We start from the raw sequence: 19,037 nt of genomic DNA, 5'->3' as shown, positions 1-19,037 counted from the left end.
GTTAAACAAGTGCACCCACAAAGATTTACCAGGTGCCACACGCTATTGAGGAAAAGCCTGGGGAACCACAAGGGAGAGTCCCAGGCTGTCTTCAGGGAACGGGTTTCCTGGGGAAATGGCAGTTGACCTGGACCTTGAGGGATGAGGTTGAGCTGGACCCTGAGGGACGGGGAGAAGGCAGCCAGGCAGGGGCAGGGGAAACAGAATCAATGGCCCAGGCAAAGGAGGTGCTGCCCGTGGACTGGAAGTCAAGACAGTCCACAGCATCTGGGCCACAGCCCAGGTCTGTGACCTGCCTGGGAGTCCTGCATGGTGGGACCCAACCTTCCCCCTTGACAGTGACAGCTGTTAGGTATCCACTGATAGTCTCCTCCTATCTCATTGTCTGTTGGACCCAGATTGGGAGTAGGGCTTACCCAAAGCCAGGCCCAGACCACCATAGCACAAGAGTTGTTGCAAAGATTCAGTATCTGGTGGCTACTTGGCCTTCAACAACATGGCCTGCAGGTGGCAGTGTGGAGCAGCTCAGGGTGCTCTACTGGCGAATGTCCACTCTGGATGGGGGACAGCTGTATGAAGGTGCTGCTGTTATCTCAGGACTGGCCCAGGGTGGGGAGAAATCTACTCTCACCCTCTGGGCCAAACCACCGAGAAGCCAACCCTCAGACATGAATGTGGCTAGTGTGGCCACCCTGGCCTGCTCTGGGCCCCACATGCTGGCCTCTCTCTTTCCCAACCAACCACCTGCTCTGCCATCCATAGAAAACTCAATACTGCTTCTGGCCAAAAAGAAAGGACAGTGGAATGTGCCCTTTATAACCTCCTTCTGTCCTGTTGAGATTCCACTCCTGGGATTAAGAGTCTCCTTTGTGGGGGTTTCTCCAAAATTCATGGCTTTTCAGACTGAGTCCAAGATCTTATTGCAGTTAGGCTCAGGAATTTTGGAATGCAAAAAATGCTTTTGTCTCTACCTCCCTTCTACCACAGCCTAACTGTGGGCAATATCTTGTCCCTGTAAATAGTCTAAGGTCACAGCACAAAACTCATGAAGCCATTGTGTCATGGCCCAACAAGGCCCCATATCTAATCCGGAGGCCATCACCTGCATCAGCCAATATTCCATGACTGCATGGCTGTTAGGAATACCTGTGAGTCAGGAGCAGCTGGCTAGAGCCCCACCCTGCAGGTGTGTTTCAGATTTTCACTGCTGTGACCAAAAGACCTGACAAGAACAATTAGGGGAGGAAAGATTTATTTGGGGACTCATAGTTTCAGAGGACTCAGTCCACAGAAGGCCAGCTCCATTCCTCAGGGCTCAAGGTGAGGCAGAACATCATGGTGGAAGAGTGTGGGAGGGGAATATACGCCCCAGGAACCACCTCCTCCAGCCACATCCTACCTGCCTATAGTTACCACCAAGTTAATCCCTATCAGGATAAATGCACTGATTAGGTTAAACCTCTTATAACCCATTCATTTCACCTCTAAACATTCTTGCATTGTCTCCCACATGAGCTGTTGGGGACACCTCCCATCCAACCCTAACTAGGTGGAAGCTGGCATCCACCTAGGACTATGAATAGCAGCTTCCCCAGATGAAAATGTTCTGAAGTGTGTCAAGCACCTCGGATCCATGAATCATAACCGTGGTTGGGTTTTTTGGTTTTGTTTTTTTTTTTTTTAGATGTTCTTTATGAAGTTCCTGAGAAGATAAAATTGATCTTTGTGTCTCTTTCTCATAACATTTTTTTTTTCCTAAATCAAAAGAGCAAAAGAGTGGCATCGGGCGGTATTCTTGTCTCACACGTAGACTTCCTAATGATTCTTTCAAATTTAGGCACAGACCAGGAAGTTTCTCCACTTGTGATCATGATGGGCAGATGTCTGGAGGCCTGGGCTGGTCCCACAATTGAGGGGTCCCCAGTGGAACTTGATCGTGAATTTCTGGCTCCTTCTCACAAATCTGCCTTAAAATTCCTTCCACCCTCGGCCAAAGGGAGACACCCTGATGTGCCACTGTGGTTCGTGTTTTATCATCACAGCCCCAAGTTCACACCTGTTTCCCTCGGTGAACTCCCAATAGAGGCAGAGCACATGGGCTCAGAAAACAATACCCCAAAATTTGCTGCTTTAGACTTCAAACTGAGAGCTCTTGGGGAGCACAGCTGCAGGGAGGGTTTTCTCTGAAGCTCCCTTATCTGCCCAAAGACCAGATTTGCCAGAAAGGAACACAGTTGACTTCCAATCTTACTGAAATTCCATTCCCAAGGAATCTCAGAGTTGAGATTATACGTGCGCATCCCAAAGCCTACAGAGCCCAGGCCTGATGATCAGCAAGACCTACCTGATCACATCTGCTTTTCTGTACTAAAGATTGTCCTCTGACTGCACAGGAAGAGACTAAAAATCAGACACCACACTCAGAGCCCAGAGGAACTTTGTCCCAGACCATTGATTGTTCCCAGGCTCGTTCTCTCCCCTGAAAATTCTTTCCTCCCCCTGTCGGATCCCCCTCCACTTCCCTCTCTCCTGTGAAGAGAGTATTTCAGCCTCAGCCATCTGACCCCTCTTTGAGTTTCATATTTTGTTTAGCACCTGTGCACTTTAAATGAATGCATCTGCCGCTTCTGTCGATCTATTGCCGGTTTACTATTGCGCAGCAGACTCCGCTACCCAACCAGAGGAAAGTTTGAACTTCCCAACAAGCACAATCATATTCAATACCTTTAGGTTTGAAGCAAAAACGTCAGGACCACCTCCCCCTCATCTTCAATGCATGTGCTCAGTTCTTAAGAGCACGTACTCGAGCTGTGAGATTCCATCCTGTACAAATGAGTTACTTCTGTGGGAAAGAGCATCACCCCGTAACACAGCATCAGGTAGAGACATGGACATTTCATCTCTTTATTCATTCAACCCAAGTGTTGGGTGCATATTCTGTGCAAAGCACAGCATTAGGGACAGGAATCCAGAGACCGCTGAGGGGGCTCACTCTGCTAAGGCAAAGACTCCGGTGCAGGGTGGCTCACTCTAATTGTGCAGCAAGGGAGGCTGGTTCTCAAAGAGGGAGTGAGGATGATTCCTAAGCCTCCTTTGCTGCCAAAGAAGAAAACTGCAAATCCCATTTTCCCCTAGAGCTAAGGACCAGTCTTTCTGATGCACTGGTCCATAGTAAAGCCCTTCTCAAATGCCTTTTATATCTCCTTGGCCATCTTTTTTTTTTTCTTTTTGATATCAGGGATTGAACCCAGGGGCCCTTAACCACGGAGCCACATCCCCAGCCCTTACATTTTTTATTTAGAGACAGAGTCTCACTAAGTTGCTTAGGGCCTCACTAACTCACTGAACCATGCTTTGAACTTGTGATCCTCCTGCCTCAGCCTCCCGAGCCACTGGGATTACGGGCATGCACCACTGCGCCTTGCTGACTGTTAGGAGGATCATGCCCACAGGATCTCACTCGTCTCCCCTTTTCTTCTGAGCCCTCCTGCTGTTCCCCATGGACATGGTGACTCTCCATGAGAGTAGTGAGTGTGGCCCCACCAGCGCCGTCACATGGGGAACCTAGTGCGTGGACCTCCTTCCATTGCTTGAGTATCATTCACCACACTTCCGGAACCTTCCGGTTTTATGCGAAACCAGGTTCCCATGCACACCCATTTCTTTTTATGAGTTTGACTCTTAACTTTTAAAAATCAAACAGAAAGCCTGCTCTCCTTGCTGTGCCTTTGAAAGTAGCAATAACTCATCCCCGCACCTTGCCACTTACATCATTCCTCTCCAAAGGACTTTCTTCTCCCTCTTTGCCTGGGTACAAGTTTCCTTTATGCAGAAGGACTTTAAACCAGAAAATCTACAGATGATGAAAACATCAGCCACAGTTTATTTCCTTTATGTATCGGTAGTGAAAATGTACCATTTTCCCCCAAAGCTGATTTTTTTTTAAATATGTTTTTTAGTTGTAGGTGGACACACTACCTTTATTTTATTTATATGTGGTGCTGAGGATCAAATCCAGGGCCCCACGGGTACTAGTTCTACTGCTGAGCCACCACCCCAGCCACTCCCCAAAGCTGGCTTTTACATCCCGGAATTAGAACTGACATGCCCTTGCCTGATTCCTGGGTTAACCAGGTGTGGAGTTGAGACAGGGAAGGGCAACCTTCCACCTCTTTGCAGACCTGCCCTCGGGGAGCACAGCCACTGCTGTAGGAGCTGCATCTGGCTCTCAGATTCGTTTCTCTCCCCTTCCCACCTCCCTCCTTCCAGCTGGCATCAAACTTGGATCCCAGGTGCTGTTTTATGTCACTCTTTCCTTGGAAAAATGACCAATGGCCTTTCATGTCTGTGCTTGTTGTTTAGAAAGCCAAGCTTGGCCCTGCGGGTAACAAAGTGATCAGTCCTTCTGAAGACAGGAAACAACCTTCCAACAACCTCGACAGAGTGAAGCTCACCGACTTCAATTTCCTCATGGTGCTGGGGAAAGGGAGTTTTGGGAAGGTAAGAAGTGGAGGGGCTTGGGCAGAGAGTGGTGGGTTGGTTTTGTTCTCCCTGAAGTTTCCAGAATAGCCCTTTAGACCTCCCTAGGTATTTGTACACGTTCCTCAAATGCTTCCTACTTCTTGTGATTAAAAACAACTGTATCCAGAGCACTAACAGCAGGTTCTCATGCGTCACCTGTTCAGAACTGAGAGGATGTTCCAAAATGTTAGTTGAATAATTTGCACAACTAAAAATTAAATGTGGGGTCATATGGGGTGGTGGAGCCGTCAGCCTGCATTCCTTCACTGGGTCTCAGTGGTCCCAAGACTCACGACCACTCCAGGAACTGATTTCCATCCTGCCTTTTTGAGTTCCAGGCGAGTGACGTTATAAAGGTCCATTGCATATACCCTAAGGATGTTTCTGAAAACTTGCATGAATTCAGACTAATCCTCATAGAGAATGTGAATATTCCTTTTAGCAACCAAAATAGCAACCCCGGGTGACAATAGGTATGCAGTGCAAATCTCAATCATTTAGAAGTTATACAAGTTCTGGAAGAATCTAATTTGTGGTGATGCGCAACATTTCCAAATTTGTATGTAAAGTTGGTATTCATTTTTCATCAGTATAATGACATGCTTGAGTCAATTCATTTATAAAGAGAAAAGGTTTATTTTTAGCTCATGGTTCCAGTCCATGATTGAGTGGCCCAGTTGCTTTGGTCTCTGGTGAGGCAGCACTTCATGGTGGGGCAGTCTCTTTGCCTTGTCAGCCAGGAAACTAAGAGAAAAAAAATGAAGAAACTGGAGTCTCACAGATCCCTTCAAGGGCATGTCATTCCCCCAAAAAACTCAAGGACTTCCACAAGGGCCCCACCTTCCTGAAGGTTCCACCCCTTCCCAAAAGCATCACCCTGGGGACCAAAAGCCTTTACACAGGACCTTCAGGGGACACTGCGACATGCAGCAAAATTAGCTAAGCAGTTTCCTATCCCACGGTTCAGACTTGCAGCTGGCCCGGTTCCTCCCGTGTTCAGGGTGCTCTGGGTCTGTTCCCAGGTGATGCTTGCTGACAGGAAGGGAACAGAAGAACTGTATGCCATCAAAATCCTGAAGAAGGACGTGGTGATTCAGGACGACGACGTGGAGTGCACCATGGTGGAGAAGCGGGTCCTGGCCCTGCTTGACAAGCCCCCATTCCTGACGCAGCTGCACTCTTGCTTCCAGACGGTGGTAAGGCCCGGGGGCTGTGTCTCTGAGGCCTGGTGCCCACCTGCCCTCAGCATCCCTGGGAGAGGCAGGATGGAATGCCAAGCCCAGGGGACAGGGACAGGTCCCACCCTTCTGGCAATGGCAGATTTGGGTCATCCCCCTCTGTGATGTCCTCTGCTTGGCACTCATTCCATTTAATTCAGCAAACATTTACAGTGGGCCTCTCCTTCCTGGGGCTCTGCATCCTTCATAGGTTCTACCAACCAGATGGAAGATATTTTTTAAATTGCATCTGATGTACAGCCACTCTTTTGGGGTTCAAAAAAGTTAAGAATTAATTCACAGTCCTGCCTCTATGAGACTGACGACTTGTCCAGCTGCCATGCACAGCTTTGGGACCTCAGGAGATGCCATTTTATAAAAATGTGTGTTTGTTTCAGACACTCAACAAGAGTGGCAAACTAGGACCAGCCTTGTATGTCCCCTGAGCTGTAAGAAAGGTCACCAAAAAGAAATCCAAACACAGTATTTCATGACATGTGAAAATTAGATGAAATTCATATTTCAGCATGCATACATCGTTTTCTAGGGACACAGCCACACTCAGTCACTTACCTGTCCCCTGTGGCTGCTTTCATGCTAAGACGTCGGAGCTGAGTAGTTACAAGAAACACACAAAGCCTGAAATACTTATCGTCTGACCGTTTATGGAAAAAGTCTACTAACCCCTATCATAGAGCAAAACGTTTTGGAAGGGGTGGGCAGAATCCCAAAGCACTGATCTGTCAGCTGTGGGGTTGGCGATTGTCCTATAAGAAAACGAGACCTTTAGACGGCACCAGGTGGGCTTTCCCTTTAAATATGGCTCAATGGTCAGTGATCATTGTGGTTGGGACAGTTACTATTTCCAACCGCACCATGGTCAGAAATCGACTTGGTGTCTTATGTGTGTCTTTAAAAACCCCTGAGAAGGGCCCTCGTGCTTTGGGTCTGTAGAATCTCAAGATGGCCACAGAGCCACACCGTGTCAGCGCTCCAGGAGGCTGCAGAGCTGGGCGCTGGCCACTGTGTGTCAGCTGCGCTCTGGCCACACCCCGGGCTCCTGCCTGCTCTCAGCAGCACCCAGACTCCCCGCCCCAGGAGTGGCAGGGAGGGCTGAGCAGCAAGGTGGGAAGGGAAGCAAACCCCTAAATCCCAGCCCAGCTGCCGTCACTCCGCTCACACCAATTAAGCTCCAGAAAGCTACGAAGCAAAGACTCGAAGCCGATATTGAAGTTTCTAACTGAAGAGCCGGAGAGTGACGCTCCCCGAGCCGTTTCCTGGCTCTTATCACCGGCTTCACTGTGCTGCCTTTCTCCCTGAGCAGCACTTTAATGTTTAATAACCTCTGTGAAAAGGGGATGTTCTCTAGCAGAGAGCAGAGGTCAGCTTTTACCTCGTGTGCTGAGATGTTAGCTGCTCAGCCTCTCCCATCTGGCCCAGCGTAATGTCCTCATAAATATGCACACTTCTCTGGTTGTATGATGAATGCCCTGCGTGTGGCCAACACCTCATATACCAGTAACAGAGAAAATGAAAATACAGGATTTGGGGACCTAGTGGTTATCAAAGAACATTGGATTAACTTCTCCTGTTATGGTCCTCCTTCTCCCCTACCTGACAGATGTCATTAAGCAGGTACAATTTAGAAGCCCAGCCTAATCCAAGGGGTGAGTTTTCAGAAGATCCATTTGAGCACATTACCACAGCAGCATGCCACCCTCCTTGACATTGCAAACCAAGTTTTACACACTTGCATCATCAAGAAACATTGGTGGGAATGAACTGATTGGCCCATATGGATTCCTCACAGTGCGCCTGGCTTAGAAATATATTATGCATGTAGGGAAAAAAGGAAGAATGTTTGAGGCCGTTACTGTAATGAGGAATGTATGTAACCAGGAGGCAGACAGCCATTAGTTCAGAGTTATGTAATGAGCGTCCATCCCAAGGCCCTTGTGCAGGAGGGTATATCGCTTATTCTTTAGCTGGGAAAAAAATGTGAAGGGCTTCAAACTGAGCAGATCTGCCAGCGCAGCCCAAGTTTGACTAATGAGGATGCAAACCAGGCTACCTATGGGGAAGGATCCCTGCTCACGTGTACACCTTTGTCTGCAGGATCGGCTGTACTTTGTCATGGAGTATGTCAACGGCGGGGACCTGATGTACCACATTCAGCAAGTAGGAAAATTTAAGGAGCCACAAGCAGTGTGAGTATTTTTTTTTCAGTCCTGTAATTCAGGGGGCCCAGTACTGTCAACTGGGAACTTCTACTAGACTGGATGTCCAAGATGGCCCTGCTCATTTGGGAAACTTCCCAAGGGAATAGATGTGTTAACAGGTCCCTTCTAGATGTTTCCACAGGAGCTTTTTATTCTGTTGCCTGTAAATTGGAGATGCTGGTGCATACCCATGCCACCCTGTGCCACCCTTAGGGGTAGAGTCCCTCACTGCTCATTGAGCGAATGAATATTGCACACCCACGGTGCACCAGGCACTGGACACGTGAGGATGAGGCTCCCCCTCCCTGGGAAGCTCATGCTCTAACCTGGCTTTTGAGAAGTCACAGAAAATTATAATGCATGGCTCCAACTGTGGGGAAATGCCCAGAACACAACCCAAGCCCCCCAAAATTGGGGGTTGAGAGTAGCAAGTCTTCAAGTAATGCCCAACCCAGAGACAGGCAGGCCAGGAAGAGGATGTGGACAGAGGTGAGACCAAGTCCAGGCCTGTGGCTCAGCAGGTGGTGTGAGCCGGGAGAGGGCACAGGCAGGGTGGGGGGCTGAGAAAGAGGACAGAGGGGAGGGGCTTCACTGGGACTTGACCCCATGAGACCAAGTTCTCACAGCACCCTCTGGCTAAAGAGGGGAGCTGAGTGGGCAGGAGGAATGTAGGGGCTGGTACAAAGGGGTCAGTAGGGATCTTTTTAAGCAGATGAAATGGAGCTGGAATTAGGGCTTCAGCTTGGAGCCAGAGAGAAGCAAGCATCCTTAACAAACATTCTGGAGAAAGAAAAGCAGAATTCGGTGACAGAAACGTTTGTCTGTGATGTCCCAGCTTAGGCTTGGGTGAGGGCAGCTATCAGGAAGGTTGCGGTTTGCAAGGAAGAACCGCGAGCTCAGCTTGGAGTGTTTCTGTGGGATGCGCCTTGGATGCTGGGATGCAGGAGTGGAGCCGCGGGCTCCGTGTGGGGATGGAGGAGTCATCATGGATCGGAGGAGGGACTTTGATACCTGGAACACTGTCCCATTTCTCAGGAGCCAGGAAGTCCCTGGAAACTCAACAGAAGCAAACCTAAGCAAATGGCTATTTTACTTCCCCAAATTAGATGTACACCCCACTAATCAAGTTAGCCAACATGAATAGGAGTCCGGCCACTGTTCATCTAAAAAGATAAATCAGAGCAATCTTTGGCCTGTGCAGGATTATCTGCCCTAGGAGAGATTAACTGAAGGCACAATAGGGAATTCTTTGGTAGCAAGCTTTAAAAATATAAAGGGGATTTTTTTTTTCTGCTTTTATTTGTTCTTAAATGTGTTTTAGAAATGCCTGCCTTATCTCCTCTCTTAACATTGTGAGTTATAAAGCATTAAAATGCTCAGATTGCAGAATAAAGCTTTAGAGCACACAGCTATAAGAGCAAATAGCCACTTTATTTTCTTCTCTTTCCTCCCCACCCCACCTCCCCACCCCTGGACTGGGGATTGAATCCCGGGGCTCTGTACCATTGTGCAACATCCAAGCCCTTTTTATTCTTTGAGGCAGAGTCTCACTAAATTGCCTAGGCCAGCCTGGCACTTGTCATCCTCTGCCTCAGCCTCCCGAGGTGCTGGGATCACAAGAGGGCACCTTTTTGTCATAAAACAACATAAACATGCCTTGCCCAATCCTCTTTTAATGTATGTGTGTTACAGAAAAGTTTTCTTTTAAATTACGGGGAAAAAAAACACATGAAAATTGTAAAAATCAGCCATAATCCTATCTCTTCTGCCAGCCTCAGAGACGGTGCCCCATTCAAAGCCTAGCATTCACCATCAGAGATTTCACTTCTCTGCTCTTGTAAACAGTATGTGTTTACTTTAGGTCTCCCGGGTGTGATATTTGCCCAGGCGCAAACTTGTGGTTCTTCAAACTTCAAAGACTCTTAAATGCTATGCAAATTTCAAAACATCCCTCTACATTTTCTCAGAGTTTCAGATATTAACCTACGAATGATTTGGAAGGGATGGTAGTAGCTGCTCTTATTATGAATTATGTAAAAGGGCAGACTCAGGTATGAATCATGGTGTACGTCCCATTTATCCCAGCACTTCAGCGAATGAGTGAACTAGCTCGAGTCCATCACGGCTGCCTTTGTCATCCAGGGAGTAATTGTATGTTCAAACACCAGTGCATTCTGCCCATGAATAGGAAAATGGAAATTTACTCTACTCTGCCATGTTTCCTGACATGGAATACTCTCACAGGTAGCCACTCTTTAAATGATTCTATTAGAAAGTATTTTGTCGGCAGCAAATTCGCTAACCACCTTCCCCAGTGAAGAAAAGTAAGCCTGTCTCATTGACACGGATGAGCTGGAGATGGCAGAGAGGGGCTGACGGTTGGAAGAACACCTGTGGGAGGATGTGATCTTGGGAAGCCTAAGGTCTTACACTCTTTTTATCTCTGATGCCTGAATGTGAGACTCCAGAAGATACAGAAGTCTTAAGAAGCCAGGCAGAAACCCGAACCATTTTCTTTTGCAGATTCTATGCAGCAGAGATTTCCATTGGATTGTTCTTTCTTCACAAAAGAGGCATCATTTATAGGTGTGTATCTGAAGCCCTTCCAGCAGCAGCACAGTGGAGAGGTTTGCTGGGCCTCCCTGGGCATGTCATTCTGTGATGGGGACTCTGGGCATGGCATGGTGTGGGTAACCCCCAGGGAACACAGATCTGCTGGGACTACCTGTCTCTGCCACCTTGAGGCAAACCAGAGTCACTTCTGATCTCTAGACCTGAAAGATTTTAGATCTCGTTGTTACTTTCCATAAGAAAACATGGTTTTCTCTCCTGACAGCTCCTTCCTCTGCCATTTGTTGGGAATGGAGGTCAGAGCGATGGACAGAGAATTGTCACTATAGATACTCAGCAGGAAAAGAACATGGGGAGCTGGGGAAAAGCAAGGGGGAGCTACTGAGTCAAATTCCTTTTTTCATTATCTGCAGTCCAAGTGTGGCACCAGAGAGAGAATGTCTTCCAGTATTGACTGAAGAGTACCTAAAAGGACATTGGTACCAGCGGGAGGAAGGGTGTGAGGTGGTTTGAAACTCATAATTTCTCAAACCCGGCTGTGTTTCAGCCCCACCCCACCCTACCTTGTGCACGATAATGAATCAAATGAGTGGGATCCCCTCAGACCTCATAAATTGGATTGTGTGGATTCCTAGGAACAACCACTCAATGTGCCAGTTCCTACCATATCCCAGACTCTGTGTGAGGCTCTGGAGATATAAAGACACAAGAACTCCTGGCCCCTGGTCTCCAGGGACATACAGTTTAAATACCCCTGAGATGGCAACTAGTTAAGTATACTTCTGTTTCACCGGCTCCAAAGCAAACCCTGACCTGTCGTGGGAAGGACTCTGATGTTGTCCTGCTTCTTTGCAGGGACCTGAAGTTAGATAATGTCATGCTGGATTCAGAAGGACATATCAAAATTGCTGACTTTGGGATGTGCAAAGAACACATGATGGATGGAGTCACAACCAGGACCTTCTGTGGGACTCCAGATTACATCGCCCCGGAGGTAGGGATCCCCGGTCCTTCTTTTATAGACCAGGAAATCAAAGGGCAAACACAACCCCCACTGGAATATGGGGTCATTCGTGAATCCCCTAGGTCCGTGTGTGGGTCATGGCCACCAAATAGACTGAACAATAGATGAACGTGTAGGAAGAGGAAATAGGAGAGCTCATTGCACACAGTAGGGCTTATCTTGTGAAACTTTGGTTTGTGTTAGGTGTGCATGTGGGCCAGCTGCGGGGTAAACCGCATTTCTCACGTGACCGTGGCCAAGGTGATTTAAGAGGCTCTGATGGGTGGGGGAGCGGCCTGTGAAGCACTCCCGGAAAAGCTGGGTTGCAAGGTGGTGGCAATAAGGGCTTTTTTAGCAACCTCCGAGGAATGTGTGCTCCGTGCTACTTGATGTTCAGTGTCTAATTTAGGAAGAACCTCTGGGTTTGTTGAAAGCTAAATGGTTCCACGGTTTGAATCCTCCCAGCAGTGGGCTGTACTGCTGTGTCTTTGGTAGAACACGTACTGAGGAATCCTCTTCCTATCTTGGGAAGCTTCATGTGTGCCAGTGATAGAATGGTGTGTGACCCTGGGTCAACATGAAGGCCACTTCCTGTCCTCACACAGCCCTGCAGATGCAGCAGCCCTTCCCCACCTGCGCCCCAGCCTGATGGAAAGTGTCTTCGTCAGCTTTTTTTTGCCTCTGTGACTAAAAGGACCCAACCAGAACAACCGTAAAGGAAGAAAAGTTTATTTAAGGGCTCACGGTTTTGGAGGTCTTAGTCCACAGAAGGCCAGCTCCATTCCTTGGGGCTCGCAGTGAGGCTGAACAACATGGCGGAAGAGAGAGGTGGAGGGAAGCAGCTCACATCATGATCAGGAAGTAGAGAGACTCCACTCTCCAGATACCAAATATATATACCCCAAAGCCAAGCCCCCAATTCCCATTCGGCCACACCCTCCCCCTTCAGTGACCACTCAGTTAATCCCTATCAGGGGATTAATTCACTGATTGCGTTAAGACTCTCACAATACAATCATTTCTCCTCTAAACCGTCTTGCACTGTCTCACACATGAGCTTTGGGGGGACACCTCATATTCAGACCATTACAGAAACTGGTGCAAAGTCGGACCAACCCGAGGTCTTCATAGAGCCCCCCTAATGGCTGTGGGCAGTGGATCCCACATCTGTCCATCATAGTGGCCCATGCACTTGTCTCAGACCCAGAGGGAATACCAGGAATGACAAGCTCGGAGTCAGACCTCTGTGAGCTTCAATCTGCTCTTGTCTGTGGACATTGGGAACTCAGGCCAGTCTCTTAGCCCCCCGCACCTGCCTTTCTTCAGTGGCGAGTTAGGGATAATGGCACATTCCTGTTAAGAACTGCTACAAGGACTAACAGGCCTCGTGCAACATTTGGCACCTAGTGGACCCTCATTATTTGTACCTAATATGACTCGCAATGATGGTCACTGTTCCAGAAAGAAAACTGAGTTTTATTCTTCTCTTAAAGACTTTTTTGTTTGTTATTTTCTTAGACTACATTCAAACAGACTGCACTTGGGAAATCAAGTTCTGATGACATGGCCATAGGCGACATGTCATCTTGACATATAAGTTATTGGAGGTTTTCCCTCAAAAGCTCACTCATTGGTACCTCCAGGCATAACCTGAACTTAAATAGTCACATTTTTCAATGTGACAAATTGATGGTACAATAAAAACTACTCCTCTGGATGTAGTGGGGATTCGGAAGCCTCCTACTGACTGACAGGTGCTGAGCACCAGGGAACAACCCACCAGATGCCATATAGATTGGTGACAGAGGATGGCAACATTTCCAGGAGTGAAGGTGACTTTGACCCTCGTCTCCAGTAAGGCCAGGTCTGCCGATCACACGGTCAGCTTCCCGTGATGGATACACGCCAACTGCGTGACGGCACCAGGGTTGACAGGGTCCACTTTCCACAGAGTTAAGATTCACCCATTTGAACGGCTGGTCTTTGCTGCTCAGTGTCCTTCCTATGTATGAACTTCCTGTTGCTACTGCATCAAACAGCCACAGGTCAGCAGCTCGGAACACAGGTGGAACACAGAGCCCTGGAGGTCAGAATCAGTCTCTCTGAGTTAAAGTCAAGTTGTTGGCAGAGCTGTTCCTCTGGAAGCTTTCAGGGAGAACCTGTTTCCTGGCCTCCCCCAAAAGCTGGAGGCCGCCTCTTTCCTTCTCAGGGTGCCTTCCTTCTCCCACGTCCCCTGCCTCCTGGCATCTTCTGGCCCCTCTCCGTCTTCTCCAGCTCCAACCCCCAGCTTCCCTCTTCTCTAACAAGGACGTTTGGTTCTGCTGGGCCCCTGGGTGATCTGGGATCATCTGCCCACCTCAAGAGCCTCACCCTGTACCTGCAGAGTTCTTCTTACTATGAAAAGGTGACAGTGACAGGTCTTGGGGACGTCATTCAACCTTAATCACACTTTGGACAGATCTGGGGAACTTGGGGCCTCTTCATACTCAGGGAACAGCCTGCTCTCACTCCAGATGCCCTTTTCCAAAGCCTCCCTTCCTCTCTTCTCTTTACGCCCAGTAATAAATGGCGTGATCACCGTTTATTGAGTGCTTGCTGTGTACCAGGTGCCACAGATACTTTCCCTCATTTATTTCTCCTAACAAACCCCACCAGGGAGTTCCCATGGGGCCACTGTTTCAGCTGAGGTGACTGAGGCCGCAGTGCCTCATGTGAGCCCCCAGTGGTAAGAAAGTATGCAGACCACCTTCTGGAAGCTTCCTGGGCCACGCAGGTTGCCTTCAGGGATCCAGAAGCACATCCGGCTGCCCCTGGGTGCTCACCCTTGGCAGAAGTGGCACTCTGCAGACATCAGCAGGCACAGCTGTGTCTCGGTCCCGATGACTTTCCTGAGCCCACGAGCCTCTCTGTTGGGACAGAGTTAGTGTGACTTTAGGTCTTGTCTGCTTTGCTGGCCTTTTTCCTGGTTGCATTCAGGAAGTTGATGCATTTGGCCTCAGGAATACCTGCTGTGTCGGGAAAGGCCGAACAGGTCCAAGGTTTCAGGATTTTCTCAGAGGTTGCAGTCATTCTGTCTCCTGTGTAAATCTTCCTGTCAGGCAGGGGCAGCATAATTATCATAGGTGGCATTTCCCCTAATAGGCAGAGCAGGGGCTTAAACATGTATGGCTATTTGTTCAGAAACCTTGAAATCGATTAATACTGTAGCATCTCTCTAACCAGTAATGACAGGGCCAAGGCTAGAAATGTCACTCACGAAGGCGGCTGGGGACTTGAGATGAACACCCATGGAAGGGGGGGGGGGTGCTAACTCAGAAAATGATCCCTGAAGCTGACACAAAGGGTCCTCTTTGCTTTGACATGGAACACATAATTCCAGGGCCATGAGGGTCCCTGAGAAGGCGGAACAAAAGCTTCACGTGGGGCTGATCCTTCTGGGAGTTGGCCATTTCAGGATGTGAGACCCTGTCACAGCCAGATGTCTCTCAACGGCCGAAGAATCAGACTCCAAGTCCTAGCACTGTCCTCTCCTTCCTGGAAGAAGGAGACGCTGCACGGGAAGTGTCCCTCTGGCTGGTGTCCCTCTGTGTGCCCTGCTTTCAGGGCAGAGAAGCTTGCTTAGAGTGTGCCACGTGAGGTTGTCCTTGCAGACTTGGTAGGAGACCATGCAGGACCACACGCAGGGGACCTCACCCATGATGTGTTGCCGTCTACTCTGTACCAAGCCCTCTGGGCACATCTTCTTGTTTGTCACATGTTATACATGAGCAGAGGTTCCAAGACTCGCCCAGGATCTCACAGCTGGTGACAGGCAAAGGTGGATGTGGACCAGGGCTTTCTGACCCCAGAACCCATACATTCTTTTCACAGATAGCATCGTCTCCAGAGTTAGGGGAGGAAGGGCACTAAAACCAAGCACTCAGTTGTAGACTATCTCTTCTTGGGCGTCTCTGAGGAGAGGAGGGACCTGCCTCCTTCTGAACCGGGATCCAGGTGCTGAGTCATGACAGAGACACAATCAGTGACTCAGAATGTGATCCAGCCACTAATGCTGGACAAACCCCTGAGAACCAGAAAGGTGAACCAGAAACACCCAAGCCCCTACCCAGCAGGTGGCATCTGTCGGTCCGCACATTCATCAGGTGCCTACCAAGTACCTGGCACTGTCCCAGGCCTGGGGATGCGTGGCCAGTAGGGGGCCCTGGAGGAGATCTGCCAGGAGGGCCTTGGGGAGTTAGACAGGGATGATACAGCCCAGGAGAGATGTGGATTTCAAGACAGGGACAGGACAGTATTCCTCTTGGCGATATCAGATGTCACCTTTGCTGTGGCTAAAACCACTTGGGAGATCATTGGGCATGGTTGGCTCTCCTCTGCCTGGGAGCAGATGGGCAAGTCCAATGAGGGTTGGAGATTGGACAAGAGGGAGCAGGAGACCTATCCCCAGGGTGCAGCTTCTGCAGTCTAGCCCCGTGGGAATGCCAGGCCAGTGATGCCCATGGCAGAGGCCAGGCAGCTGCATTTTTATATAAAACCCACCTGTTGTTCCAAGTGGCTCTACCATGTAGTAAAAGCAACCTTCACCATGAGACACAGCCAGGGGCCATCAAGTGTGACCTCCCTTTTGGAAGGGCCAAGGTCCCCTTTGCAGAGGGAGCTGCAGCTTGGGGTGGGAGAAAAAAGACCAAGTTATGCGCAAGAGAACAGGGAGCCGTAGCCTTACTCCAAAGAAGGCAGGCATTGGTGAGCTCAGCCTTGGCCAGGACCTCGGAGGTCAAAAGGAAGGGAACCCGGATTGTGGCTCTGTGGGACTTCAGTTGGTTCCAAAAAGAGTGAGTTGTTATGAGACACTAAGAGTGGCCCACCCCTGCACTTTGGCTTCCTGTTTTACCATGTGATCTCTTCCTCACACAACTGTACTCTGCCATGATGCCATCTGCCCTGTGACACTTCCAAGGGAGCCCTCACCAGAGCAGAGCAGATGTTGATGCCATGTTCTTGAGCCTCTAAAACCATGAGCTAAATAAACCTCTTTTCTTTATTACCCAGCCTCAGGTATTTTGTTATAGCCACAGGAAATGAACTAAGACACTCCACATTCCCTCCCTGACCATGTCTCCCCCAAACCCTTGAACTCATCTCTCAACCAGCTGCACTGAATTCCCTTCTGCCCCTCACATTGCCAGACTTTCTCCCTCCTCCAGGATTTTCCTCCTCCTCTTCCCTCTGCCTAGGATGCCCCCCCACAAGCATTAATGTGCTCCCTCTTTTCCCTCCCTCAAGCCTTCACTTCCCAGCTTGGGAAGGTCCTCTGTCCTGAAGACCCCGTGTGAACCTGCAAGCCTCCAGCCCCAGCCCACACTGCTGGCCCCTGCCCCTGATGTTTCCGTGGCACTCGTGCCCTTCTGATGGACTAGGATGGACTGCTGGATTGATTTGTCTGCCATCCCACTAAGCCCTGCGAGGGCAGCCTCTGTGCTGTGCTTACTGCTGAGCACCCACCCAGGCTCTGGGCCGTGCTGGGCTCTTGGTCTGTGCTCGGGATCAGGGGTGCATGCCGCCTTCCTAAGGTAGCGATGGAAGTGGGACAAGGTTGGAGGCTCAGAGGCAGGAACTCTGGAGCCAGGTGACTGGGAGGGTGATCCCCCGGCTATCACAGGTGAGGGGCAGTGGCACAGGACACAGGGCAGAGGGGCTGCATGCCTCATCAGCAGCATGAGAGGCCGATGGGCTGGGGGACCTGAGGGTCTGCAGGTGGATGGGACACCAGCCTGTGCTGCTCCTTCCCCACCCCCTGCCATTGCTGTCTCAGAGACTCTCCGTGGCTCTGGGGAAGGGGCTGGAGAGAGGGGTGGACGGTAACAGAGGATCTGAAAACTCGATGAGAAAATGACTCCTTCCTTGGGCACAGCCAGGCAGTCAGGCAGTAAATTAGCCCTCGCCACAAGGAGGGAGGGAGGGAGGGAGGGAGAGGCGGGGGAGCGCCAGCCGTTCCTGCTCGGCCCCACACCAGCTGCGGGTGGGAGCGGAGAAAAGCTCTTGATTAAAGACAGAGAATGATAAGCCCAGCGCGGCCTTCTTTCCATCAGAGGCCAATTTCCCTCTGTCGAGGTCAGGCCCGAGGACTCCGCTTTGCCAGGGAAAATGAAGACCCCGCTCTGCTCGGAGCAAGACTTCAAGACCAAAGCCGGGCTGCCCTGCGGGCTCTTCCTTGAATTGTGTAGTTCTCGGGTCTTTCCTGGGGATCAGGTGGGTTGTGTGATTCACCTGCCTACAGCTCCTGCAGGGTCTCCCGGCCTCGGAGCCCAATCCGCTCAGCCCGACTGACGGCGCTGGGCACCTGCTGGTCCGCAGGCCAGCCGTGCTCCCTTCCCTTCTCCTGTCCCCTCCTCCCCTCCCCTACAGAAAGACCAGGTCCCTGGGGGATTTGGGGGATCGCTGCTCCTTGCTGAATGCCTTCTATGTCCTAGACCAGGGCTAAGCTCCTCGTTTACTTTATTTCAATACTTAAGTCAATTCCGTCTTCCAGATGACCAAACGGAAGTGCTGAGAGATGTGTTAATGTTTCCCAAGGTCCCAATCCAAGGAGTCCTAGGCTTTGCACCCATCTCTCCTCCTGCACTGGCTGTTGCCCTGGGAGGGGGGACTACAGGTTCCTGCTCAGATGCCACAGGGCATGCCTCCTCCTTCCAGCCAGCTGGGGGCTCGCCCAGGCCTGCTACTTGGCTTCAGAACCACCCCCCCCCCCACCATAATGCTCTAGTTCATTCTTTTCTCCCAATATTCTGTAGCCTGCACTAATGGGCCCTTCATTTAGGGATATATTTTTAATCCTATAAAAATGAGCTGGGGATTTCTGAGCTTTATTTCACCTTTCTTTGTAAAATTGCCAGGGCAGTGGTGGGGAGGAGGTGGGTCTCTGGAGAGAGATCGCCAACGTTTGTCATTTCCCAGTGTGAACCATGCACAGATACCTGTTCTCACCTTTAGTTCTCGCAGTGGTCTCCGAGGCAAGTTGTATTATCCCTGTTTTGCATCCAAGGAGAGGGAGACTTGGACAGGAGAGGTGCTCTGCCCAAGCCCCCAGACAGCAAGTGGTGGGGCCAGGACCCTGGTCCACCAGCCTCCAAGGGCAGGCCTGTTGCCCCAATGCCATGGGTGTCACTTATTCCCTGTTACCCAAAACATCTAAGGAGGACACCCCCCCCCCCAGCTCTGGAAAAACTTTTATTCCAGCTAATAATAAAGCTCTTAAAGGCACGAAGTGTTTTCTTAGCTCTGTTTCATTGCTTGACTCATTCATAAGTGGTTATCTGGTCCAGAAGCACAGGGAACATTTTGACAGCTCCCAGGGTCAGCAGACAGCCTGAGGCAGGCCCTAGGGTGGGTTTCTCACTGTGAGTCCTGCTGGCTTTTCCCCAGCACCCGTCCATCCCCAGGAAGGAGACCAGAGGCAAGGGCTGCTGGGCGGGGCCCGAGGACCCTTGGAGACAGACAAGAGGGCCG

The 19,037-nt window shown here is 50.0% G+C and overlaps 1 protein-coding gene across 2 annotated transcripts in view; it reads left to right on the top strand.

The window, feature by feature from the left end:
* The window catches only part of Prkca (protein kinase C alpha), a 394,797-nt gene that overhangs the window by 330,736 nt on the left and 45,024 nt on the right, over positions 1-19,037 (top strand). For both annotated transcript variants that reach the window (XM_027946194.2, XM_071603594.1), the window contains 5 exons: positions 4,363-4,500; positions 5,544-5,717; positions 7,854-7,945; positions 10,481-10,543; positions 11,384-11,522. In XM_027946194.2, the coding sequence (XP_027801995.1) occupies positions 4,363-4,500; positions 5,544-5,717; positions 7,854-7,945; positions 10,481-10,543; positions 11,384-11,522 (606 nt within the window). The remainder of the gene's footprint in view (positions 1-4,362; positions 4,501-5,543; positions 5,718-7,853; positions 7,946-10,480; positions 10,544-11,383; positions 11,523-19,037) is intronic.

The sequence above is a fragment of the Marmota flaviventris genome, chromosome 17 (assembly GCF_047511675.1).
Source record: "Marmota flaviventris isolate mMarFla1 chromosome 17, mMarFla1.hap1, whole genome shotgun sequence".
NCBI lineage: Eukaryota > Metazoa > Chordata > Mammalia > Rodentia > Sciuridae > Marmota > Marmota flaviventris.
Note: the sequence above shows the minus strand (reverse complement) of the source record. Positions and strands in the feature narration are given on the sequence as shown.